This window comes from Perissodus microlepis, chromosome 9, assembly GCF_051167445.1.
Source record: "Perissodus microlepis isolate ML-2025 ecotype Zambia chromosome 9, ASM5116744v1, whole genome shotgun sequence".
NCBI classification, from domain to species: Eukaryota; Metazoa; Chordata; class Actinopteri; order Cichliformes; family Cichlidae; genus Perissodus; species Perissodus microlepis.
The window spans coordinates 7,686,837-7,714,628 of record NC_140469.1 but is presented as its reverse complement, the minus strand read 5'-3'; the positions used below and the strand labels follow the sequence as shown (position 1 = coordinate 7,714,628).

Below are 27,792 nucleotides of genomic sequence, written 5' to 3'. Positions count from 1 at the left end.
GGACTGTTCAAAGTGGGTAACTTCGATACACGAACATAACTGACAAAAGCTTTTATGATTCTTGTATGTGCATTTTGTGTTATCTACCCTGTGAGCTGTTGTTCCTGTATAATGACTGCAAGCTTTTCTGAATTTTATTTTATTTCATTTTATTGTATTTTATTTTTACTTTTTTGTGCTCCAAACATTTAGTAAAAAAGAGACCTCAATCCCACAAGACGTCCCATTAAACAACCATTATCTCTATGTAAAAGATTACCAGAAACTTTAGATTTTTCCGGACAATTTAATATAATATTCATTACTATAAGATTTTGTAAATCATCAACCACACACATGAAAAAGAGCAGCAGATCCTCTGAAAACAACACCAGCAAGGGTCTGAAATGTGTCTGTATGTTTCTCTTTAATATGTGGAAAATAAAGTGTTAAATATAAGTCACTGCAGTATTTTTGTTTTGTTTTGTTTTTTACAAAATAAAGCTGGCTCCAAAATCTGAATGTACTATGTATTTTAAAATGATAAAAAAAAATAAGCATCAGGACACACTGGCAGGAAGAACTAGGCACTGAGCATGTGTGGGGGAAAATGTTGTGGCAAATATCCACAGCTTCTATATAAATTATTTGCACACTCTGATACAATTCAGTCTTTCAAAGACTTGCACAGATGTTGGTTCTCAATAGATTATAGATTTTTTAGAATCACTTATTTGATTTCTTCATCGAGGTTTTTAATTTGGAGTGCCCCTTTGCCCCTCTTAAAGCATTATTTGGGGTGGTAGACTCAAGCAGGTTACACATCATGAAGAAGCTCTATCCGCAGTGTTAGCAGGAAAAATTATGCTCCAGTCTAGGAAATCTGAGACAAACCCATTGTTTGATAAGTGGCTGAAAGAATTAGGAAATTTGCTACACCTGGGGAAAAATATGGAAAGTTAGATACAGTATATCAGACAAAATGAGTCTCTTTCAGAAAATCTAGTTAACAATCATAAGTTTAAATCAATCTCCAATGGTCTTACAGATCAACAACAAGGCAGGTAAGTAAAGTGAACACTAGTAACACCAAATCATTTTTTTTTTTCTTCTTTCTTCTAAATATTTGTATTTTCTAAACCTTTAAAACTACAAATATATTTTTAAAAAGTATCAGGTAATAAGAGGTTACATTACATCAACACATTCAGTTACCACAAATCGGCCTAGTTTTCTTTCCTAATGTATCGGTGCCCGACAGATTTATCGGGGACCTGTGTAGGGACGCACACCCCCCTACACTATTTCTCTGGTAAAATTGGTTAATTAAACGGGAAACGGGACTTTCAGTCAACAATTCTTACAACGTTCAGTAACGTGAAACGTAAAAATAAAGAAATTTTGAGATTAAACAAACAAAGAGTGTTTTAAAAGGAAAAACAAAAGTTTGGATTTTATTAATAAATTGGATAATGACGAACCGAATACTTTAGTTAAGGGTTTCCGTTTAGACTACATAAAAGTAATAAATGTGCAGTGTATAGCAGTAAGCCTGTTTCGTGTTCCGACTTATTACACAGCAGTATTACCCCTTTTCCACTAGTATCTACTGGGGTGGCGCGCCTGTCGCCCGTGTGTTTTGCTAGTCATAGGCTTCTGTACAGAGATGGCAAGAGAGCCGTAGCAGACTGAGGGGCCTGCTCGGCTAAGGATTTTACTGACAACCGTTGCGTTAGCACACAGCCAAGACACAGAGTGTAGGAAAGTAGAGGAACAGCGAGCAAGGTAAAACACCCCTGCTAATGTCACTTAAAGCATTTAGAAAGACTTTCTCCGAGTGTTTAAATAGTATTTCTTGATAAGCCTGTATTTTATATGCAGCCGAACTGGCTAGCTTTGTGATGGCGGACAATTAGCCAAGATGCTAAGTAAGTTAGTCAGATAGCCGGCTAGCGAGCAGCTAACTTGGCTCACCTAGCTAGCGTCTGCTGTAACGTTATAACAATATGCAGATGTAGATTAAGCAAACACGCTACGTTTTTAGTTATGTGCCCATTATCACCCTTTGGTCTGTCAGATGGATATTATACACACAGTAGAAAGGATAGTCACCTAGCGTTAAGCTACTTTCACAAGACTAAAATTGTTTTGGTTTTTTATCTGTAGCTAGCTGGCTACCTTATTGATAGCTAGCTGTGTAGCTTTAGTTACAGACTAGTACTACTACACATTTAAAGGTTGTCACCGGGAGTATCTGCACATATTGTACGTATGTGTGTTGCAAATAGATTTAGGAGGTTAAGTGTCCGAAGGCCAGTAGCTGCCTATTAAGTTACACTTTGTAAGCTAATGCTAGCAGTCAGTAGATTACCCCAAAGTTAGCCGCTGTTCGGTAACTGTACCGGAGTTTGTGTGTTATGATCAATATTTAATATGTAAATTAAGCATTGCTAGCGTATGGCCTGCGAATTTTGCCGAAATGGAATCAATCTTCTGCTTTATTACCCATTGATCCATGTGACTGATTACTAAAGTTTTTCTCATGAAAGGAAACGATATGTTACTCTTTAACTTTTAAACGTGTTGACATTTCTAGTCTGGGTGTTTCTCGGGTCGTAGACAGTGCTTAACACAGGTGAATGTGAGCCTGACCCTTGAGCCACAGCTGTTTATTTCAGTGTTGCTCCAACTTGAGTTATCCTATGAATAGTGAGCATAACATGTAACACTTTCAGGGTTTCTAGCTTTAAAGACGAAATTCTGAGCAGAAACAGAGTAAGAGAGACCATATTTATGTGGGCTCCGCTAACACCTGATGAGAATCCCTGTCAGTACTGATTAGGCCCACTTGCCTTACATTTCCCTTTTCTGGACAGGCTTGGTCTCAAAGAGAAATGGTCTTTCATGGCTGTGTTTGTTTGAGTGGCTGATGCAGGTTTATGTTTATACAGTATCTGCCATTGTATTTCAGGATTCTTAGTGAGTGTCTTGCTGTCTCTCTGTCATGAACAGTGGTTTAGTATTTGGGCTATCACATGCTGTGTATGCTAGTGCCACATTGGAAGGAAATTACTTAGAGAAAAGTGTCTTATTTGTCTGCTGGCTCTAAAATATGCTTGTTTTTGTGCTCTCACTCACTTGCAAAGACACTGAACTTTTCAAAAGCAGGAAAGCAGCTGTGGGTGAAATTAGGAGTTGTAGCCTGCTACCATTGTGTAAAGCTTGTGTGTTTTGCCCATGTGAGAATCTTTTTTTAAAGTCTGGCAAAATAAAAGAGAGGTGGACTAAAAAAAACTTTAAAGAGCTTTTACGGTATGGGGTAGTGTAAGAATAATCACAGTCTCATTATTTTGGATAAAGATAAGATTTACTGTATTTGTCTTAAAGTTAGGAAATTCCTGCCACATTAGTTAAAAATAAAATAAACAGAACAAACATAAAAATAACCCAAGTAAGTAACAAATTAAAAAATAACCATGTCAGTCGGTGTCAGGTTAAAAACAATAGGTATTCAGCATCAGGACTTTTTAAACATTTAAATATACTTTATAAGCATCTATGCTTCATTCCTGCTCATGGTCTGCCCGGATGTGTTCTATAGACAGCTGTAGTACAGCGGGCATGTGTGTCTATGTATAAACTGTTATGTGCGTCATTAGGTCACAGGAAGACGGACAGTGCATTAGAACAGACAGCAAAGCTTGTTTGACAGGTGGTGTGAGAAAGGATTTGTCTTGGCTTTTTACACACAAAGGTGTACACTTAGAGAAACAAGGGAAGTTGTCTGCTGTCAAGCTGATTTTTTTGTTAGCCAGCCTCTCCTTTGAAACCTTTGGATTAAGCAGGAACATGATCAGACAATCTTCACAAAATACAAAATGCACGTCCAGCAGTAAGCACGTTACTCTTGTTTTGTAGGCAAATCTAACCTTGTGCTAACCCTGCTGGCAGCCAGCATATTAAAACAGATAAGTAGTCCTCGAGCAAAACAAAGAAAACTGAATTGAACCTAAGATTAAAGGTCCTGTATTTTCTATGGTTTTATAGGGTTTTTAATAACTGTGAATTCATCTGGTGTTACCCAAGAATCCAGATCCTACAAATAAAGTATTAATTGTCCCCTAGACTTGCTGTTAAACCCGTCCAAGCAGGTATTGAACAGGTTCAAAACAGGTATCTTTAAACACGATAAGCCAAAGTCCTTGGGTGTGTATTAATTGGGCAATTAACAATTTTCAGATTGTCAATATCTCTGAGCTGTTAAAAATGTTTAAGTTGTATTTCAGAAAACAAATTTAATTGCAATATTAAATCAGCTATTGAGTTATGATCCTCTTTCATCCCTGGTGATTAGGAGTCAAACACCGCTGTATAAATACCACTCTGTTTCCATATTTCTTGCTCAGAGATGCTGTTTAGTAGTAACCCTCACAGGTCCCACTTTAATCAATACCTGACATAACCCCTGACTTGGGGTGGCTGTATCTCAGGAGGTAGGGCAGGTCATCTACTGATCAGAAGGTTGGTGGTTCGATCCCTGGCTCCTCCCCTGCATGCCAAATGTCCTTGGGCAAGATATTAACCCCAAGTTGCTCTCCGATGCATCCATTGGATGTGTGTGAATGTTAGTTAGAAAGTACACAAACACGTTTGTGTGAATGGGTGAATGTGGCATGTTGTACAGAGCGCTCTGAGTACTCAGAGAGAGCTATATAAGATATATATATATATATATATATATATATATATATATATATATATATATATATATATATATGTGTGTGTGTGTGTATATATGTATGTGTGTGTGTGCATTAAGGGAATAGAATTGGCTTGCATGACCTTCAAAGTAGTCATTGTAAACCACACATGATATGAAAAGCTGATGACTAGTTGATGACTTGGAAGAATGGTTGAATTTCCTCAGATACTTATTTGGTATATTTTTCCCAGCTGACTGAGGCTGTAATAGGTTGTGGATTTGCTCTGTGTTACTTAATGGATGCTGTCTTTTGCAAGAAGCTGTGTCTGACTAATGTGCTGACAGTGGTTTAGTGTCCAGAAGTCTTAACATCAGTTGACTCTTCACTAAGCCCCACACGAGCATTATAACTATGCATGGGAGGCTTGTCAGGCCTTTGGAAATGTTGCAGTAACTGAAGTAAATTGTTTGTGGTTCCCACAGAGTTGAATTGTATTTGTGGCACACTAAAAATTTATAAGGTGCTACTTGGAAAATGTTTTAAGTGGCAACTATTTTGAGACAAATAAATAACAGAGCAGTATAATCAAATGCCTCTCCAGTGAGTCTCTCATCCTACTAGACTCCAACCAACCAGTCTTAATATTTCTTGGGGTGCTCTGCAACCTCAGTGAGCTGAAGGGTTCAGCTCACAGTGGGTCTCCAAGCAGAACAAAGACTGCTGTCTCCAGCTACAGTCCAACGTGGTGGTCTTGGAGTCTGTGTTTACATGATAAGACACTCTGGAGAAACAGCTTAGTGACAGTGGTCTCTGTAGTGATGTGGTCAGTGAGATGGCTGGTAAGAAAACATGAGCTGGGATATGTGGGGGAACTGAACTTTCAAAATATGGGCAAGGGCATATCTGCTAGTTAACTGATTGCAGATGTAGTCATTGTCATGTAACAATAAAGAAATAAAGCCAGAATGAGTTGCCAAATATACTTGAGCAGACATAAACGTGCTTGGATGGCCCACCCAAGTTACACAAGATACTCAGCTTTAGTTCTGTTAACCTGAAGCGCTTCAGCACTTAGTGTCCTTACAGTTTGATTATTGTGGTTGAAATAAATACATATCAAGTCGTAACTATATATTTGTTATCTTAATCAGGTCAGAGGTCAGACTTTTCTACCAGCTAAATCTTATCCTAAAAACCTGTGCTTTTCTGTTTCAGTGGAACCATGGGACACGGAGTAGGCTGAACCAGAGGGTCTAGCAGCACACACCAGTTGTGAGTATACATGATTTTTTTTTTTTTTTTTTTCTGGAATTTCTGTGGAGAATTACAGTTATTGGGTACTATTCATATCTGAAGAGATAGAATAATATAAGAATAAAACTGTAACTCCATGTATAAAATAAATAATTCCAAACCATCAACATTTGTGTTTATTTGAAGCACTTTACACTCCACCGAAAGTAAAAGTTCTCCTAAATCTGTCCTGGTACTTCTGTAGCATAGCTATAGAATGCTGTCTTGTATAATTTGAAGAGAAATATTCTCTTATTAAACCCTGGCCAAGTTTGAATTTTAGATTAGAGTATTTTAAAATTCATTTTCTGTTTCAAGTGTAGCCATAGTTGCAACTGCTTTTGACTCAACATTTCCCTGACTGTGCTGGATTTAAAAAAAAAAAAAAAAACTGCACGGGTAACATGGTCTCGCTTTCTCACTCTGGTGAAAGAGAATATAAAAGTGAAGGCTGCTTACAGAGGATGTTGATTAACTTTGAGGTGCTGTTAGCTGGTTAGACCTCAGTTACAAACCTGTCATTCACAATATGCAGCTTTTTTGATTTCTCTGTATTCTTATTGAGAAATATCGGAGCTCACGTTTCTTTTGTGAATTGACTCAGTCATTTGTGTGTAATGTTTGCGGGTTTAAAGGTTTTCCACTGTGGTGTATGACATGGCCACGGCCTCATCTAGAGCAGAGACTAGCCATAACCACAGAGGAACGTCACAACTCTATGCCATTGGTGAGTAAAACACTGTGGGCTACGATGTGTAAAAGTGTCAGTCGCCTCAGGGTGTTGCCACTCCCACAAAAAGCTTATGTTGAAGCACTCTGTGTACATTTTCTATGTGAATACTCATGTATCACACTTTATGACCTAAATGTCAGAGTTAGTGTCACTTTTTCTGCTGTAAATATAATGTAATTTAATTTTATATGGTGTCTTTCTCTCTTCATTTTCTCTCCATCAGTGTCCTGTGCCAAACTCAAGAGGAAGAAGAGTTCCCTGTTTGGGACTGCCATTTATGTGGAGGTGACAGCTGAGGGGGAGACGCGGCGCACTACGAAATCTCATAGCTCCTCCAATCCTAAATGGGACGAGAGGCTCACTTTGTAAGTGTGCTGTGTACAACTGGCTGACAGCGTTCAACAGGCTGTGTGTTGAAGCATGTCATTTTATTTAATGTCAGTGGCTGTTTCTTTCATCTTTATTTATTTAACAGCTAAGTTTGTGGAGACGAGACACACACACACACACACACACACACACACACAAGCAAAAAGGTATGACGTTTCCAGAAGCTGTTCTGCAGTATTATGTGTTGAGATTAAAAGCTGTTGACGGAGAGTTTCTGTGGTGCTTTGTTTTTTGTTTGGTTCAGCAGTCTTATACAGTATTTAATCCAAGAGTGGTTGTTGAATCTTATTAGGCAATCATAAGAGCAGGAGAACCCTCAGATGGCTGATTTTATAAGTATTAAACTAAGGGAAAGTTGTATGATAATATACAAAACTCTTTGTATCATTTAAAAGCCCGCAGTTCTTTGAGTGGTCAGACTGGACTAGAAAAGTTCTGTAAATGGTGTTTGATTTACCATTTAAGCCAGCATCCTGAACATAGCAGACGTTTGCAGCTCTCTGGCTTCCGACTGGCTCAGCCATATGTCGGAAGCATGTCGTTGGAAATGCTAATTGGCTTGATGGGGTCATTATTGCTGACAAGACAGAGCGCTGCTTGTTTGTGGTCTCGTGTTTACACAATGGATGTTTTGCAAGCTGTTATGGGTGCTACACAAAGGCTTTAATATTCAGTGTTTTTCTTTAGGCTGATATTCAGAGACCCAAATGCAGTTACTGTGCTGTATAGTGTTCATTTTGAAGATGGAAATCAAAGGGTAGTGGTATCATGTGTGCTTGGTACATTGGTTACCCAGGATAAATAACAAGTTATTGGTGCTCTGAGGGGATGAAGGTGTTGAAAAATAGAGAAACTAGAAGAATGCAAAGCTTCAAAATATTTTTTTTTTCTGTTTGTTGTTATACTTTCCTGAGGTGGGGAATAACTGTTGAGAGGGGGACCTGTTGAATCATAGTTACATGTCATATCAATTCAGTGTGTTCCCTTTGCTCACCTTACCAATAAGTTTATTCACTGATTCACACACAAATGCTTTATAAAAGTTCTAGAGTTGCTCTTAAATCTCAGTGTATTTGAAATATAAGTCTGTGTGAGTATTGCAGAGCGTTTCAACAATAAGAGCCTTTTATTCCTTAGTTGAGTCGTCCTAGAGTAAAAAGAAGATTAAAATACTGCCAGTTTTGTTTTTGTTTTTTTAACTTAAAACTGTACTTTTAGTTTTTTAAACTGCTGCTCTTCCTTTTTGTGATAGCATAAATCTATTTGAATTGTTTAAAAAGATTTTGGGGGGAATTTCAAGAATTACACATATTTTGTGCGTGTTTGTTTATGATTCTCTAGGAATGTAACTCCACACACACAGGTGGATTTCAAAGTTTGGAGCCACCACACCCTGAAAGCAGATGCTCTGCTGGGCAAAGCCACGCTGGACCTCACTCGAGCCTTGGAAGACCATGACAGAAAATGTAACTTTTTTGTTACAGAAAGTAGCAAATGACACATGTAGAAAGTGTAGGTTGTAATTTGTCTAACTGTTTAGTAAATATACGGTTAGGACAGCATCAAAACAGGGTTTTTCCCAGCTCAAAAATGTTTGTATTCAGGAGAAACCTGACAGAAAACCACTTCATTATGGATTGTTTAAATCAGGCTCACTAGTACTATGTGTTGCATGACCCTGATAATATCCTCCAAAGATGCAGAAGCATAGTGTCATGTAATTGTAGGGTTTTTTTTTAAACGTTATTTGTAATTATTATTCGCTGTTTCTAATACTATCCTTGCTTTGAATCCACAGTAGAGAATGTGAAGGAAGTGCTGAAGCTGAGTGCGGAGCAGAAGGGGGTGACAGTGCCCATGGGGGAGCTGACTGTGTACCTTGATGGACTCACTGTCACCGACCAGGAGGAACTGGCACCACTTACCAACGGCAATGCACCAAATGGCTCCAGTGAGCTCAGTGTTTATGTTAGGGGTGGGTGACTTATTTTATTTTTTTCTTTTTCTAAGGGAGAGGAGGGGCGGAGGGGTCTTTCATCTGTATTAACAGTATGTGAATGGATTGTGCATACAGATTGAGTTGAATGAATTCCCAGCATACATAATCCCGTTATCTCTGGGCTAACATTGTTTTCTTAAATCTTCAGAGGTCCAACAGAATGGTGACGCCATCCATGAAAACGGAGATTCATCTTCCTCATCCTCAAGGGCTGCCAACAGGTAAAACTGAAAAGGCAAACTAACCCTTTTTGGGACATTTTATGTTCGCTCGCATAGTTTCCCCCCCACGCAAATCAAATTTCTATCTACTTAAGAATTACTGCTTCAAACCAGGGAGCATGCTTATTCTCAAGTAAAAGAATGCTAACAGGCTGATAAGTGTGTTAGCCTTGTTTCAATGCAATAAGTTGTGCTGGAATACAGCCATATTTTTCCATTGCTGTTTATACTCATGTCCTGTTTTTTGCTAGCCCCGTGAGGTCTGTGTCTTGTCTTTCTCTGTCTTGCTACTTCTCAGTTAAGACCGTCGTCCCCTTTGTGTTTTAATTTCTCACGCTAGCTGCTTGTGCCAGTCTTATCTGTCACAGTGGAAAAGTGCCCTTCAGTGAGCTGTACTGGCTTCTATTGAAGAGCCACAAAAAAAAATACTCTTCACAGCAGATGGGGGGTGGTTATGAGGGTTGCTGCTTGGCTCCTCTCTGCATTGCAGCTACTGAGAAGACTGCAAGACACAAACAGTAGGATATTTAAAGCTGTTTCCACTTCCTGGGAGTTCCAGAAATGTGCAAGTGCACAGACAGATTGCAAACATGGCCAGCTGAAGGACATTTGTGGCGGGCAGACATAATTTTCCCCATGTCATTGTTACCTAAACATTGAAACCGTAAACACGCATCTTGAAAGCAAGACAGTTAAAGCAGCAAATATATGCACATGAATCCAGCTCTCTAAACAATAATCTGTGAACAAATCCCCTTTAAACCTTTTAAGAAATGTATAAACAGGAATAAGCATAAAATAATGACTCATTTTGATATCATTTTTACATAACATTAATAAACAAAGTGAGGATGCTCTGAGATGCCACAAGAAACTGTGCCTTAGTGCTTGCTTGAACTTTAAATGCTACTGCATTAAATTTTCCCTAAATTGTTGTGAACATAAAATGTTTGTGTGTTTGAATAACTAAATAGTTGGAACATAGTAAAAACCTAACTTCATTGTGGTTTTACAAAGGTACTATCCTAGTAGTCTCGCAAACTGTATTGAATTTTTAGTTGCAGATAAACTGAGATTCTTGCATAGACGTATATGACATGTCACCCGCTGCTTTAACATCCTAGACAGTATAAAACATGGACGGAGCTTCTGGGTGGAAAAGTAAAGGTAATGTGGCTTAATTCTGTCTCTTGGTCACCAGGTAGTCGGGATGGCAAACGCATTTCCAGTCCTACAGAAGGCTATGGAAAATGGCTTGCTGTATGACTCGGTCATTTATTTATCCATTTATATGCTGAATAATAAATCTTGATCATGCAGTATTTCAAAATGCATTCATTATCCAGGGCATGTGATTGATAAGTAAGCAGATTCACAGTTAGACCTGCCCCTGCTCATCACATCTGGGTTTTTGTTTTTGTTTTTTTGTTTTTGTTTTGTTTTTTTCCTTAAACCATGATGGCAATCATGAATACGCCTTTTGAAGGCTTCAAAACAGAAATTGAGAAACCAGTGGATGATGTCACAGTAGCTACAGCTCTCTTTTATAGTGTCTATGCAACCTACATTTTTGTGTTATTATTTTAGTGTTTTTGTGTTAACACCTGCAGTGAATTCACTTACTTAAAACCTTCAGTGCTCAGCAAAACCTGGCTCTAAATTATTGTTGTTACTGTTAAGTGATCTGTATCGTTTCACACAGGAGGCCTTTTTCTCCCTTTGTAATGCCTGTGCCTTGATTTCTGTCTTCTGTTTATTCCTCTTTGATTTGTTGCGTTTCCTTCTTTTTGCCGCCTGTCCTGTTTGGTTCTTTTGCCATCAGAATTATTGTCTGAAGGCAAAGAGAGAAGCCAAACGGAATTACTTTACCAGGTGGACCATCCCTGCCTTACCGTATTGGTCCATTTAATTGACCTTTGTTGTTATTATTTATTTATTTTATTTTATTTTCAGTTGTTACAGATGGGACAGACATGACCGGGGAGAGGGAGGGAAACAAAGACAGAGGGGAAGAGGAATAGTGATGAAGGGAAAAGAAAAGAGGGGGGGGGCAAAAAAATACATATTTTTATATATATCACCTGGATCACCTGTTGAGAGAGGAAAAAAAAGATAAAACAAGCAAATAAAAACAGCAATATAATAAACACCATCGTGATACTCTGTGTGTGTATATAGCAGTAAATATTAAATATTGAATATTATTATGCAGCACGTAAGATTTACAGCGCATAGTGTGCGTTGAGGTAGGAGCCAAAAAGGGTGCAGTTTGTGTCTGTGAGCACCCGTGTGTACACCTGTGAGCATGAGCACGCTTGTATTTAAAGTTTTGTTGCATTTCCTTTGTTCTTTCCCCTCAGTTTGTGTTTCCAGTTTTAAATGGTCAAGTAAAGGAACCCTTCTGTGGATCTAGCAGCAGCAGGTTTTATAACCTGTCAAACCACGTGATAAAGGCTGTAGGCCTGTGATGCATTGTTGTCTTCAAACTGTGCATGTTTTTCTGTTTATGTAATTGGTACCCTGTCTTTTGTCTCAGCATCACATCAACTTGCCTTAAGCAGGTCCACCTGGGTTTGACTCAGTGTTTGAAAATCTGTTGGCATCACTTCCTGTGCACAGCATCTTAACAGGTTTTGAGTTGTAATTATAGGGAGAGCTTTTATGGCTTGTAAATATGCTGACTAGTAAAAAAAAACTCATTAATGTGAGTTATCTGTATTTGCCATCTCTTTTGGGTTTTCCCCCACTCAAAGAGAACCCACCTCTCACAAAGACAAAGGTTGGCCTTGACAGCAGGTTTTGCGATGGTCTCTTTCTGTCAGCTCACAAAGGAGCCTCTTTAGTTGTACTCATTACATCACCGTACTATCCTATTATAGCCTGTTTTCCTCTACAAAACAATCAGTTCAGTGTTATAACTCAGATCCGATGGCCATGGATGCAGTGAAGTAGCACACAGTTGCTCATTCTCATGAGCAATTCAGATTTGAATTAAAAAATAAAAAGATGAAATCTCCTGTATTTTATCCTAAAGCACAGTGAATGGTACAGACTTGGGCCCAAGGTCAGGTTCCTGTTCAGCCTCCAGTGGTGCGGATGGTCAGGTGCCTTCAAGCTCCTGCAGCCCTGCTCTTGGTCATGTCGTCAACGGAGACTCCACAACCAACTCCACCCCTGTCCACCAACCCTCAGACAGTGATAATGAGAGTAGGATGGGTGAGTTTGCACATGCTGTAATGTGTACTTTACAGTACACATTACAAAACTCATTTATCGTTGTTTTTTTGTTTTGTTTTTAGTTTTTTTTTAATTTTAGACAAAAAATAACTTAGATTTGGATAAGACTGAATATTATTAGAGCACCCTGGTAACCTTTATATGTTATAGTGCCTCGGATGGTCTCAAACCACCTCAGGTTTATGCTCTCCATGGTCGATGTGAACCTAGTGAAGAGTAGAGAAGAGGAGTAATTACATTAAGGGAAGCCTTTACTCTCTGCTGCTCTCAGCACCTCTTTCCAATCTCCTTGGAAAGAAAAGCGAAGTGAAAGCAGAGCACACTTAAACTCGGAGGACAGGCCACATTGAGCTGAGGTTCATGACAGAATATAAATTTTTTAATGGCATTGCATATAAAGAACACACACACAGTTAGAGCAAATGGAAACTGGCGGTGTGGGGTTATCAGAATACCAAACTGGTACCTGGTAAGAGTTCCATAGGCTAACTTTGGTGCATGAAAAGTAGCTCAAGTAGACAGTTTTCACCTTCTAAAAATTTGGGTTCAATTAATAATCTTATCATTCATTTTGTGCTCATAAATTCCAACGTAATAGATGTATTTACCTTCAGAGATCCTTGCCTATCCATGTTCTGTGGACATATGCAGACTCCTAGACTAAAAGTCAGTTGTTGCAGACAACAGCTTAAAAGACTGATTTATTTATTTATTTATTTATTTAGTGAGGCATTGAGGCATTACTGACATCAATGGATTGAGTTGTACAAGTAAACGGCACTCCGGTCTTATTGTGACTTGCCTGCAGTCAATGGGGAGTCCTGTGATGCTGCTGAAGGGCAGTCATCTGCTACAGGAAGTGATGTGCTGCCCTCTGGAAGTGACCACGAGGACTGCATTCAGGATGCTGCCCTGCCAGACTCTGACACAGCACCAAATAGCACATCTCAACCCCCGCCTGCTTCCACATCATCGTCAACCTCTTCTGTTGCTGCTAATTCTGCCACTGCCGTTGCTGCCTCCTCTTCTTCCTCCACATTCACCTCTCCAAACCAGGGGGTCACCACGTCCTCGTCGTCATCCTCCCCGGCGCCTGCTGAAACAAATGCTTCAGGAAGTGGAGGTGGTAGTAATAGTAGCAGTGCAACAGTAACTACAGATGGGGCCAAGCCCAGGCAGCAGGTCCCCAATACTGGAGCCTCAGATCCTCTTCCACCAGGGTAAAAAAAAAACACAAAAACAACCCCTGCTGCTCATTTACTGATCAGTATTACTGTATTTATTTCAAATTACCTAAACACCAGTGCACACACAAATATGACAACAGTAGAGTGACGTTGACCAGAATTTTTCATCCTTTGTTTGTTGTTTAATTTTGCATCTTTTAGGTGGGAGCAGAGAAAAGACCCACACGGGAGAACGTACTATGTAGACCACAACACCAGGACGACTACCTGGGAAAGACCACAGCCGCTACCACCAGGGTGAGGGTCTCACCTTTGTCTTATGTTGTTGTCACACTTGGTGTGTTTAGTCTGTTTAAATCAAACATGAACACAATAAGCACTCAGGGGCAGACTGAAACAACAGTTCCAAATGAACTCCAGAGCAGTGCATTTACGTTGTGAACGTGATCCAACCTTGATCCAAACCAACTACCAGATGCACGTTGCAAGTCTGGGCCAACAAAATTCCCTTAGACACGTATGCTTTGCATTCTGGGATCCACCAAAATATTATAGTGCAGGTCTGTACGGGCTAGCAACTAGCTGTGAATTGAATGTAAATACTCCATGTTCTCCTATAGTCCAGAATACAGCACCTTCTTTCTATATTTACTTTTGTTGTTTGCAGGTGTAAGTAGTTATTTCAGTCTTTTTGTTTAATCACCTACATGTCAGTTTCTGGCATTGAAATGTACTTTCATGTGTATTTCTCTATTTTTACCATCCCATCTCATTCATTCTACCAGTTGGGAACGTCGAGTGGATGACCGGGGTAGGATCTATTATGTGGACCACAACACCCGCACCACCACATGGCAGCGTCCCACTATGGAATCGGTGCGCAATTTTGAGCAGTGGCAGAGCCAGCGCAGCCAGCTGCAGGGAGCTATGCACCAGTTTAACCAGAGATACCTCTACTCTGTAAGACACATCACCACACTCGCTCTTCTGCCTAATTACTTGTGTTTTCATATTTATACATATAAATAAGTAACTTACATGCTGCCCATTTAATAGAGAGGCTCTAATACAATCTAAAATAGTGTTATTTTGATTGCATTATTATTAGTATGTAGACCAAGCCATATCCCTTTTTCTTTTAGAAGTCAAGGTCCTCATCAAAAAGAAGCCCTGAAGCCCTAATGACTGAAAAATTTGCACTCTTTTCACTTGTTTTTATAACAAGTGCCCTGTAAATAAGCTCATTTACAGAGCAAAAACCACATTTTGCTGACTGAAAATGCTGCTATCTGCCGTCCTTTGATCTTTCACTCTATGTAATCTGTGCATTACTGACTCAGCAGACCAAGTGAATACACACAGCTTTCAGGGTTTATCAGCTTGTTACTTATCCAGCACTACAGAAAATGGCAGACATCAGTGTCTCTGACCACTTTAGATTAGCTCTAGCATGAATGTAGAAATATGTTAAATAGTTTAAGCCAACTTTCGTTTTTTCCAAAATGATTTTCATCCAGTAGAATGAATCTCATCAAATTTCATTTGTAAAAATACAGAGCTTAGAGATTAACTCAGCTGTGGTTTCAGTCATTTTCACCACCAATTTTACAATCTCCCTTAGCCGCCTCAGTAAACAGGTTGTCGTCAGTCTTATCATCATGATGAGCTCAGACATTCAAAGGACCAGCTGTTGATTGTCATTTTTCTTTCCACCCTTAATCTCGTCTCGTTGTCTCGGGACTTTTGTTTTGGAAACCCACTTACTCAATATACTGTTGGCACCCAGCCCAGCTCATTTAGCCCAAAGGTGAGAACCAGAACTTAATATATGAGAGGCGGTCTTTTATCAGTGATGTCGTCTTCACATCTTCATGATTAGTTTACAGCATGAATAAAAAGGCAAGTAGCTGTTAAGCTTCTACCAGTAGGCAGCTACAAAGACCACTTCACATCAAGTACTATTCGACAAATAGTTTTTGAACAATATATTTTTTATTTATTTTGCTTCTGGGGCTTTTGTGACTAGATTTGCACCTTCCTGGTGTTTCCACAATGAGTGTCCATCTGTGTATGCCTTGTTTGCAGGCATCCATGATGTCTGCTGAAAATGATCCTCTTGGCCCACTGCCTCCTGGTTGGGGTGAGTTGACATTCATTTTTCTCTAAAAGCTGTGCTTGCTTTTTCTGGTGTCAGTACTTTGTGTTCTATACTTAAAAAGTGGAGCTAGGAGTACATCAGCAGTTCTTAATAAGGTAAGCAATCGTGCTAGGTTTCTACACGTGCAGAGAGGGAACAACACACCTGGAAGGTAGATTGTTCCTTCTGTTCTTGCTAGAGTCCTTTAGAGGTCACACCATTGCTCACAGGTCCTTGTTTGTTTTGTTGCTGGATAGTTGGTCAGGAAAAATGGATGTATGTTTTGGGTCTTTGTTATGTTGCAGAATACGTTTGGACCAATCAGTCTCCTCCCCTTTGGTGTTTTGTGCTGGATTGTATTGTGTGGCTTTATTTTGAACCTGTTAAAATAATATAACAATAATAAAGAAAAGAAAGGAGGAAAACGCATTTAGTGTTACCAAAACTTTTGCAAAGTGCTGTACATATTACCTATTTCTATGCCAGATTCTGATATACGTATAGTATATGCATATTCTGAATATATATCCCCAATATGTTTTAAAGTTAAATGTCAGCATTCTGCTCTGCTTAATGATTAAAAGGATTCATTAATTAACAGCTTTTTCTGCGTACTGATATGTAGGGCCAAGTGTCTCTTATGTCTGTTGCTACGCTACAGATTTCTTGTGTTTATTTGAATACATTTCAGAGAGGCGTGTTGACTCCAATGATCGAGTGTACTTTGTCAACCATAACACAAAGACAACACAGTGGGAAGACCCTCGAACCCAAGGGTGAGTGGCAGAAAAACGCTACAAACTCTGCCAGTGTGGCCTTTTGGATGTAAACCATTAACTTCACTGTGCGGTGCTACTTTGTGTTAACTTTACTAGTAGCCACACAGTAACTTCACCATTTTTCTTGAACAGCATGCAGGAGTTTATGGTCAGATGGGACAGATCAAACTATTGCAATCTTGACCTACTTTACTGTCAGTACCTGGAACCCTCTCATTTCCTTATTTTTCTGTCATGAAACCTGCTAAATTTATTTTTAAAGCTGCGAGAAGCTACAACACCCTGTGTGTCTTCATCTAATCTTAATGTACTATAACCATGGCAGGTTTTGCAGAATCAGTATGTTCTTCAGCCAATAAAGTTGAGCAAAAAAACAAGGAAACCCAAAGGAATTCAGTTAAATTAGCCATTATAATTTGATTCAGTGCAGTAAAGTAAATAGCTGAAAAGCTTTAAACACAAAACTTTCTGCTGTTCATTTGATGGTTTAGAGTTTGCCAAAATTCACTTTAAAAGGAATATTAACATTTTATTACATTTTATTGTTTTGCCTTTGGTTTATGCTAACTTGTTTTCTATTACTCTTTAGTAGTAAAGTAAAGTGCTGCCAGATATTTTCAATTTGGACTTTGTCCTTGTCGGTAATGTCTGTGTTCAGCAGCTACATACCTCCATAACACTTTGCGTCTGTGTGCCTGCAGGCTACAGAATGAGGATCCTCTGCCTGAAGGTTGGGAGATCCGGTACACAAGGGAAGGGGTTCGCTACTTCGTGGATCACAACACCCGAACCACAACTTTCAGCGACCCCCGCACTGGAAAGTCTTCTGTGTAAGAACACCTTTCAAATCAATTTACGCACCAGGTGTCTGAAGACCTGCAGCTTTAGGTGCTTATGTAAAGTTTAAGGGGCCATGTTTAATGAGGCCAGCTGGAGTTATTTTGAGATTTAATTTAGCTGATATGCTGTACATATAGCATTAAGCAGGGTAAGAAGAAAAAAGGATGTTGATTCAAAAGAAGCACTTCCCTCTGGTGTTCAGTTTTATGGTTTTATTTCACACTGGGCCTTTGAGGAAACCTTGTAATTTCTTTTGGAACTCCAAATGTATGCCTAGAGCACATTTTCCATGCAGGGCAAACACTGAAAAACATAAATGGATGCAACTATTTACAGTGGCTTGCAAAAGTATTCGGCCCCCTTGAACTTTCCCCTTGAACACATTTTGTCACATTACAGCCACAAACATGAATCAATTTTATTGGAATTCCACGTGAAAGACCGATACAAAGTGGTGTACACGTGAGAAGTGGAACGAAAATCATACATGATTCCAAACATTTTTTACAAATAAATAACTGCAAAGTGGGGTGTTGGTCTTTCACGCGGAATTCCAATAAAATTGATTCATGTTTGTGGCTGTAATGTGACAAAATGTGGGAAAGTTCAAGGGGGCCGAATACTTTTGCAAGCCACTGTACATCTGCTGGTGAAAGCTTTTCTATTGCACCTGTCAGACTCCGTGTTTTTACCTCTAAATCTTCTTTTCTCCTCAGCACCAAAGGCCCTCAGATTGCATACGAGCGCAGCTTTCGATGGAAGCTTGCCCATTTCCGCTACTTGTGCCAGGTTTGTTTCCTCTCACTTAACGAATTAAAGACGGTGAGAGATTAACTTGATCTTCCAATTTCCTAATCCCACTCTAATACCTTTTTGTTCTTGTCTCCACTCAGTCTAATGCTCTCCCAAGCCATGTGAAGATCACTGTCTCCAGGCAGACACTGTTTGAAGACTCCTTTCAGCAAGTAAGTGCGTCCTTTTCCTTTTGTCATCTTTGTGTTTAAGATGATGTTTACAGCATAAGGTAGTACCTTAGTGCAGTGGTTCCCAAACTTTTTTTGCTAGGCCCCCCGTTGTTTTACAAGAAAATATTTGAAAATCTGCTTTGGTGCAAAGTGACAATGGGTGTAGTGGAATTAAGACAACCCCCAAACACTAAATGGGTTTGCAGGCAGTGCCCCGTGAACCATTACTCTCTCCTTATCCTTCTGACTGGGGGTCTGTTTTGGGGGTTGTCTTTCAAGTGCACCTGTTGTCACTTTGATTTGCACAAAGCAGCTAAAATGAATTCACAGTGACTGCTGCTTCCTAGCTGGGCACAATATCCCTGAAGTTTAACAGACTCTGTGTTATACTTTAACGATCAAGCGTTCTTTATTTATTTTTGTACAATCTGTATTCACAACTGTGCACTCATCACTTGCTGATGTTGTGTGTGTGCTAACTGTCTCTTAGATTATGGCCCTGAAGCCTTACGACTTGAGGAGGCGATTGTACGTCATCTTCAGAGGCGAGGAGGGTCTGGATTACGGTGGCCTGGCCCGGTAATAAAGACACTTAAATATAATTTTAACTTTAAAGAATTCCAAAGAATATTTGTGTATAAAGAGTAAATGAAAATGTGCAGCTCATGGCCTTCCATCTCCCTCTTCTCTTCAGAGAGTGGTTCTTCTTGTTGTCCCATGAAGTGCTGAACCCCATGTACTGTCTGTTTGAATACGCTGGAAAAAGCAACTATTGTCTGCAGATCAACCCAGCCTCAGCCATCAACCCCGACCACCTCTCCTACTTCTGCTTCATAGGCCGCTTTATTGCAATGGTACATTCACTTGATTCTCGCACACATTAAAACCATCATGACAACACAGATGGTTGTGTTACAGTAGATTACACATGGTTTGTCAACCAGTGTCTCACATCCAGTCTTTTTTCTTTTTTTTAAGAAAAGTCATATTTTGGAAAAAGTTATTTCAAAATCATAAGAGCTCAATAGAAAAAGTGTTCAGTGTTGTTTTACACTTCCCAATATTTACTTATTTTGTTAATATGCAATTACACTGTGAGACTCTCTGCAATCTCTTTATCTTGATGCTTTCTGATTGACCAGCAGTTAAAGAACCTTATCTCCTCTTGATTACCCACAGGCACTTTTCCATGGCAAGTTCATTGACACAGGCTTCTCTCTGCCTTTCTACAAACGCATGCTGAACAAGAAGCTAATACTCAAAGACCTTGAGTCCATTGACCCAGAGTTCTACAACTCACTCATATGGATCAGGTAATTGATCTCTCATGTGTCCTACCGTATTGTATTCATTTGAGAAGAGGGCATGGCTAGAAAATTAATTTCACTGCACTTATTACTGAGTTGAGCTTTTGGTTAAAGGGCCACAGAGTGTACTCTTAATTTGATTGTTTAGAACGTTTCTTTTTGCTTGACTTTGATTAGAATAACTTTCAAGGTCTCTTGAGTGTTATTAAGGAACTTTTGTTATTGGGTGCTTTTCAAGCAAATTGTTGATAGAACAAACTGCAGTTTATTTAGGCTGGTATAATGGAGGTCATATCAAAGTGTTGCTCTTGGAACGCTATGTACAAATAAGGCTTATCAAATATATCTGTATAATTTCTCAAACTATTGCTGAGTCAAGACTGGAAGTAAAAGGCAAAACTGCATAATTGTTTTGTTTTTGGTCCCGAGTACAATGAACACACTGTAAATAACACCTGGAGTCAAGTCGGTTCATTTATGCAGTCCACTATATTTTGCGGTAGGTTTTATAGTGCATAACATACAACACTCTGGTTTTTGTCCACTTATTTGGATAAGAACACCCCATAAAATCAACTACTTGAGTGAGAAACCTCAAGAAAACATTTGTCCCTTTCCCACAGCTCACAAACATGTTGTGTTTTATATTGAATCCTCAAAATAGCTTTTATGAAAGCTTTGTAAAATTTGGAAGTGTCTTGACCACCTGTGATGGTTTCCATTTAATCTCTGGACCTAGTTAATGTTTAGCTGGAATTTCTAGGCTTTTTAATAACGTGGTCATTTTGTCAGGATGTTGTTTTCATACAGGAAACGACCTGTTCCGCTAATCGTATATTAGCAAGAACTGCTGAACTTAGTTTTGAAAGTTTTTTTCGTACGGTTTCACCTGTATGTCTTCAAGTGTCTCCTCACTGACATCTTCTTCAAGTACAAATGCAGTTTGATTAATCAGTGTGCTTTGCAGCTGGTTCATGCGGTGTGCAGCATTACAAAGCAGTGACCTAACGCAGCTGTTTAAAAGAATGAAAGAGTTAGGTGGAAAAGTTGGCAGCTTTGAAGAAACTAAAATGCAGACCATGTTTTGATTGAATTAACAATAAAGTAACAGCTGGAAATGGCTGACAGTGAAGAAAGCCAGACAACATCTTGTAATGGGGTTATTTATAGAAGCTTTGCGCCCTGCTTTATTTGCTTTTTACTCATTCTTAACTCAACTTAACCTCCTGCATTAGAAGTCAGAAAACCTTTTTACCGCAGAAGTATGGAAAGAGCAAAGGCTATCCACGTACAAAAAGGTCAACTTAAGAATATCTCAGAGATAAAAATCAAGAGTGTTTGAAACAAACGGAGTTCCCTGTGTGTCTCCGTGATATTAAACCACACATTAATAAACAGATGTGTTTAAATTTGGTTGTACTTTGTACTCGTCTTTCCTCAGGGACAACAACATCGAGGAATGCGGTCTGGAGATGTTCTTCTCCGTGGACATGGAGATCTTGGGGAAGATCACCTCTCATGACCTCAAACCCAATGGTGCCAACATCCAAGTCACTGAAGAGAACAAGGAGGAGTACATCAGGTTCACAGTCTTTGTTTTATCAAAAAAAAACCTCACCTCTGAATATCATTTAAAGTACATATTAAAGAAGATTTGCTGTTTTACTGTTTGGCTTGCAGTCTAATGGCAGAGTGGAGGTTCTCTCGTGGGGTGGAAGGTCAAACCAAAGCTTTTCTTGACGGCTTCAATGAGGTGGTTCCACTTCAGTGGCTCCAGTACTTTGATGAAAAGGAGCTTGAGGTGAGCACCATTTTTGATCTATTTTAATGACTTCTGTTGTCTGTTTAAATGTAATACTAATTTAATAAGCAACTTACTACATGCCACAGAATTATTTTTGTTTGAATTAATCCTGGAAATCAAAGCATACCCAACTACAGTGGAATGATGTTGGTTTACATCCTCTGTGTTTGTGAGAATAACCTTTTGTGTGTATGCGTTTAAACCAGGTGATGCTGTGTGGCATGCAGGAAGTAGACTTGCAGGACTGGCAGAGAAACACTGTGTATCGTCACTACACCAGGAACAGCAAACAGATCATCTGGTTCTGGCAGGTACAGAAATGCACAGCCTCACAGTTTGTTCTTTTTGCTCAGTTTGTTTTCTTTCCCTCAAAGTAGCAGTAAAACAAGCTCTTAATGCAGGATTTGATAAAATAATTGAACTTCAAGAAATAGCGTTTGTTTTTTTCTTAATGCGTCTCATATTGCCGTAAATTCCCCTTATAACCTACGTGGATGAAGGTCCTTGACGAGTTAGTCGTAGAAAGTCAGTGATGAATGTGTGTGGCGTCATTTCCTTCCCTGCAGCTGGTGAAAGAGGTCGACAATGAGGTGCGACTACGGCTCATGCAGTTTGTCACTGGAACCTGCAGGCTTCCTCTGGGCGGCTTTGCTGAGCTCATGGGTCAGTGAGAGACGAGCATGCTTACTAAACATACTATTTATATTTCCTTAATGCTTTTATTTTTTTTTCTTAAGCCACTTTTTCCTTTGCATTGCAGGAAGTAACGGACCGCAGAAGTTCTGCATTGAGAAGGTGGGGAAAGATACGTGGCTTCCTCGCAGCCACACGTGGTGAGTGCTTGACCTTTGACCGAATTTTACATCAGTATACTTTAGTACGGTTTTAGTTTTAAAACAGTGGAGTCCCACAGCCTGTCTGACTGCAGGATAAATAATATCAAGGACCACCAGAGTAGCAACCTGGCCAGCAAACCAGCTAGTAGCAGAAAACACAAGAAGGCTTGTTAGGAATATTCAAAATAACAGCAGAATTATTTACAAATTAAACAAATCCCCAAGTATCTCTGGGTAGCCTGCCTAAGTATCCTCTCCAGTGACAGGCCGGTGAAAAGGTTTTACATCTTGAATTGGATAGAAGAGGCCTGAGAGAGTCCCATTCAGTTTTCTAGACTGAAAAGACATTTTACCTGTCCTCCATTATGTTAACCAGTCGGTGCTTTAAAGGTGTCAAATGATGAAGCTGTGAGAGCAGCTGTATTAGAAGTATAGTCATAACCATGTTTTTGTGCTGATGTTGAAGCTAGAGGAGGTTTGGAGCTCAGTTAATGAGTCAGCAGTGACTTGGCGACCCTGCTCTGTGACTGCATGCTTGCTTGTTGCAATGGTGACATAACACTAGAAGACCACACTGGAACTCAGTGAGGTCTTTAGAACGACCCACTCTCTCTTTCACTCAGGATCGACTGACTTTTATACTCTTGGGTAATGGGACTGATTTTTTTTCCAACCTATTTTAGATCTGATAAACACAGTTTAAAAATGTCTTTTTTTTTTGTTTGTCTCCGTTTTTGTCTTTTCAGTTTCAATCGTCTGGACTTGCCTCCTTACAAGAGTTACGAACAGCTGAAAGAGAAGCTGCTCTTTGCCATCGAGGAAACAGAAGGATTTGGCCAAGAATAGAGGGAGGAGTCCTCTTCTATTTCCCTTCCTCTCCCATCGCTGTTTATTCAGCCAAGAAAAACAAACTTTAAAAAATTGCACAAGATAACCACCACTGTATATAAGCTATTTTGTCATTTCAAACCAAATCCTAATTTGCTGCATAATTGTTGCTGCAGCCCTTTTCCCCCAGTCCCTATATATCTAAATATATATCTATATAATACACCTTCATGAAATATGCAAGCGCTACAGCATTTTGCTTTTTGTTCAAAAACAGAAATCACTGATAGTTTTGGGTTTTTTACACTTCCTCCACCACTGCTGACTGGCTTTTAAAAAGACATTTAAATTGTTTTTGAGAGGATTTTATAAAGTGCAGTCTCCTTTTAAAGCTCTAGTTCTATAGGGCTTTTAAAAGGCTAGAGTAGAAGTATCGGGGTCTGGTGCCTGAAATTGTTGCTCCTGTCGGACCCATAGTAATTTTGCAATTTTGGTGCACTTGCATGCTGCCTCTAAAGATGAGAATACTGCTATGCCCACCCTCCACCGCACACATAGTTTTCAGCATGGATCTCGCCGTTTCTAAATAAGCTCATTGCTACCATAAAAAAAAAAAAAAAAAAAAAATGTAGCACTACAATTGGACTGATTGGAAGCACAGAAACACCCAGTGTTTTGTTTTGTTCTAGTGTTTTTGCTTTTTTTCCCTCAATGAAATTCTGGGCACCAGCCCAGAGACAGAACATGTTTGGGGAAACAAAAGAGTGATTTTTTTTTTTTTTTTTTTTTTTTTTTTTTAAACGCACACATGTGAGTGTGATGATGGAGGGAACTTCATGGATTAAAGTTTCAAGCTAGAGATCCCACATGAGATGTTGCAGATTGCCTATGCTGCTGTCTGCTTGCACACTGTGAAGCTACAAGAGCAAAGCTGGTTACTCTAACCTAAATAATGAGCTACAGACAGGTGACAAACTAAAGGAGAATAAAGTGTCTTTAAAGATATTGGGCCACCAGTTCTTAGAGTCTCTGGGACTCTACGAGGGGAATAGAACAATGTTTTTCCGCAAGACTCTTGCTATTCCAGGTCCTCTGTGTTGGTCCAAAATCTCCACATTTCCACCCTCAGCCCCTCCCATTTTCATTCCTCTCCAGCCAGGTTTGTTTTTGTAACTGAACATTTTTAGCCCTCGGCTGTAAAAGGCTGATAAGTCAAGGTCACTGAAATTCAAACTCGAGAGGTCAGGTTTTCTGAAAACCTGTGAAAGATGTCGTCTAGGATCATCTACAATCCTCAGATGAGTTCAAATCTCAGTCACCTTGATGAGGTATTGTTGTCACCCCACCAGGTGGGAAAAGTCACACCCAACTTTGTGAACATGAGAGTGAGGTGACCTAGGATTTTCAAATTTATACCCTACGCGTATCTACTATAAACTTTGACTTTGACCTCACGTTCGAGGTTCTTTAATGTGTCATGTTTCATTCATCATAAAAGATTCTGACACATAGACATGAAGTCACTCAGGTCTTAGTGTTAATAGCAATTAAAATGGGTAATCCATCTGATTAAAATGTAATAATTAAAGTAATAATATAACAGTAAAAATATACAGTAAGAGGGGAAGTCAGAGCCAGAGGCCTAAGATTTCAAATTGATACTTAATGGTATTAATTTGACTTCGAATCTCAGTGATTTCTACCTCAAAGTCAACATCAGAGGTCAAGTTTTCTGAAAATCTTATGAATGAAATAACCCAAGAAGGAAGTCACCTGGGATTTTCAAATTAACACCATAAGTGCAGCTACTAGGATGCTGAGGGGTGGCACTGCTGGCTGTCAGTGTTTTAAATCAATTACAAACTGAGTCAGTCATGTCAGCAAATTGTCAGATCCTAACAGAACCCGACGCACTCGCTGTAGAGAGAAAGGGTTCAAGGCTTCTCTTTTGTCTTGGTGTAAAACGCACATGTGCCCCCTACAGACCATCGTAGGTGCAGTCACCTCTGTAATGACTACTGTCTACTATGATTTCCTCTCAGACTGTTGTTGCCGCTGTCTGTTTACATCCTGCATTGACATTCTCAGTCACCCACCCCCCCTTACATCACACTGATGCCATTTTTCTTGCCAGCTTCATACAAGCACAGATTCACTTAAAAAGAGCGCGTGTGCTTTCTTCTGCCTCTTTGATTGAATTATCTCAGACCGGCGTTTGCTATAAAGCCGTCATGTTTCAGAGGACGGCAGGTATTATCATTGTTCTTGAGTGACAGGCATCACACCTAACCAACATAATGCACAACAAATAAATCTATAAATCAGATTTGTCCATGTCGTGCCACAGTGAGGTTCAAAAAACAGTTGCACCCCAAGAAGGCAACTACATTTCATCTACAAAAAATGACAACCTGACCCAAGCATTCGGGTCTTAACCACATGCTACAATCTCATTTATTTACCTTCGTATTTAGACTGATGTCCTTAAATTAAAAATAATCTTTTGTGGCAACTCCTCTGCATCTTAGGCCCTAATGCAGCATCAGCCTGATGACACACTGCTTTGTTGTGTGTTTTTATCTTTACACCCCCAGTTTCCCCTGGTCCTTTTTGTTTCTTTAACTGCCTCGCTGTTTATGTTGAAACTCCATTGTTTGTAAATGACAACTCTGGTGCTTACTCTTTCAGTCAGTGGTCTAAATGCAGGAAAAGAAGAAAATAACTCAGCCAGTGGCAGGCCGTTCTCCTCATCTTTGGTGTGTGGGGTTTGTTTGTTTTGTTTTATTTAAAGACCACTGCAAACAGCAGCAAGCTGATTTAGACTTTGATTCCTCTGAGGAGCTCGTGATTTAGTAAAACGATCGGTGGTGTATATAACTTGTTGAGCTCTCTGAGATGAAGCGCTGAAACGAGGGACAACAACATGAAGAGATGCATTGCTCTGTAGCAAACGGAGCCGACTTTTAAGAGACGTTAAAACTGCATAACTGTGCTTCCTTTTGAACAGAAACCTCTAATCAAAGAAAATCAACTGTATGTGAATATTCATTGTAAAAAAGAGACAGTAAATGAAGTACTTAAATATTATAATTACTTACACAGAGCCGCCGCGCCATTGATGGAAATCTGTGATGCCTTTGTTCTTATCAGAAGTAGATGGACGTTTCAGATCGCCTTCATTGCAGCCAGTAACTCGCCAAAGTATCACATGAATATCGGAAACAAAGTAGAGTTGAGTAACGATGCTGTATATCAACTTAATGCAGCGGGGAAGTTGCTGCGGTTTAGGCGATCTGAAATGCATCCAAACTTGTAACATATCGCGTGTAGATACACACTGTAAACACAAACTACACTGTACAGAATGCCCCTTTACTGGAGAAGATGTGTATAGAAGTTTCATTTTTAATCTGCTTTCACCCATTTTCAATAGAGAGAGAATGATTTATGAGATACAAATAAATAAGTGAATAAACCCCCGCATTGATTCATGTTTTCATTCTTTTTTTGTGCGTCCTGTGACTTTGGGGCATTATATACAGAAGAGAAAAATAAAACAAGGTTTGGAAATGACACTGATGTGACTTAAAGAATCTGTTGGGATTATTTCTACATGACAAAAATTTAATTTTGGTCTTTAAGGGATTTGGTCCAACAGTAATTTGACAAACTAACATATATCTCAACTTAGGCGTTGTTTGAAAACTTGGATGAAAGTCCTGTGAAGCAGGTGACTGGAGTCTACAACTCATGGACATCACCGAATGCTGCGTTTCCTCCGCTGAGATGCTCTGCCAGGCCTTCACTGCAGTCATCTTCAGTTGCTGCGTACTGTTTGTTGCTTGAGATCAGGTGACTGACTTGGCTGTTAGAAAATAACCCATTTCTTTGCCTTGAGAAACTGAGTTGCTTTTACAGTTTGTTTTGGGTCATTATCCATTTGAAATGTGAAGCACCAGCTGATCAGTTTTGCAGAAATTGGCTGAATCTAAGCAGAGAGTACAGCCCTGTACACTTCACAATCCTCCCTGCTGCTTCTACCAGCAGCCTCATCATCAGTAAACGTAGTGTAAAGCGCTTTGGGGTCCTTAGGAACTAAGTAAAGCGCTATAAAAGTACAGACCATTTACAATCATCAGTAAACACACTAACAGCACAGTTACAGGTTTGCACCTTATTGTAAACCCACTGTATTCACATTTATGAAGCCATTTTTTGATCGTAGACATTGACAGTAGTACACCACCTTCCTTAACAATTCTTGACTTGGATGGATGTTTTGAGGGAAATTTCCTTAACCATGAAAGAATTCTGGGATCATCCACCTTTACTTTTGTGGTGTTTCAGGAAGTGTGGTGTTGCTGAGCTTGCTGTCTCTCTTTGACAGGTCTATTTTGTTTTTTAAGGCTATCGATGGCCTCCTTCACTCCATGCATTGACACCTCTTTGGACCGCTGAGAGTTCCAGTGAAGAGCTGAACGTCTGGAACAAACTCCAACCAACTTATTTGTTTACTTTGTCGTGGAATAATGAAATGGCCTCACATGGCCAAGT

The 27,792-nt window shown here is 39.5% G+C and overlaps 1 protein-coding gene across 2 annotated transcripts; it reads left to right on the top strand.

Moving 5' to 3' along the window:
* Positions 1-1,570: 1,570 nt before the first annotated feature.
* wwp1 (WW domain containing E3 ubiquitin protein ligase 1) lies at positions 1,571-26,718 on the top strand. Of its 2 annotated transcripts, none has more exons than XM_084938879.1 (25): positions 1,571-1,764; positions 5,898-5,954; positions 6,611-6,702; positions 6,932-7,073; positions 8,440-8,564; positions 8,897-9,049; positions 9,246-9,318; positions 12,353-12,534; positions 13,364-13,775; positions 13,944-14,039; positions 14,528-14,702; positions 15,828-15,882; positions 16,571-16,655; positions 17,360-17,488; positions 18,215-18,287; positions 18,392-18,463; positions 18,954-19,042; positions 19,158-19,317; positions 19,643-19,776; positions 21,212-21,352; positions 21,451-21,571; positions 21,781-21,885; positions 22,141-22,237; positions 22,335-22,407; positions 23,157-26,718. In XM_084938879.1, exons 3-25 carry the CDS (start codon positions 6,633-6,635, stop codon positions 23,254-23,256), a joined length of 2,862 nt encoding a protein of 953 aa, XP_084795005.1. In that variant the 5' UTR covers positions 1,571-1,764; positions 5,898-5,954; positions 6,611-6,632; the 3' UTR covers positions 23,257-26,718. The 2 variants fall into 2 exon arrangements, with proteins under 2 accessions (XP_084795005.1, XP_084795004.1); XM_084938878.1 differs by having other exon boundaries at positions 8,897-9,073.
* Positions 26,719-27,792: the final 1,074 nt, after the last annotated feature.

Bases quoted from the DNA above. Each gene is read 5' to 3' on its own strand.
- wwp1 (XM_084938878.1), top strand. From the start codon at position 6,633: ATGGCCACGGCCTCATCTAGAGCAGAGACTAGCCATAACCACAGAGGA. The intron at 18,464-18,953 runs GTAAGTGCGTCC...ACTGTCTCTTAG, and splicing joins TTGAAGACTCCTTTCAGCAA to ATTATGGCCCTGAAGCCTTA. The intron at 21,353-21,450 runs GTTCACAGTCTT...TTTGGCTTGCAG, and splicing joins AACAAGGAGGAGTACATCAG to TCTAATGGCAGAGTGGAGGT.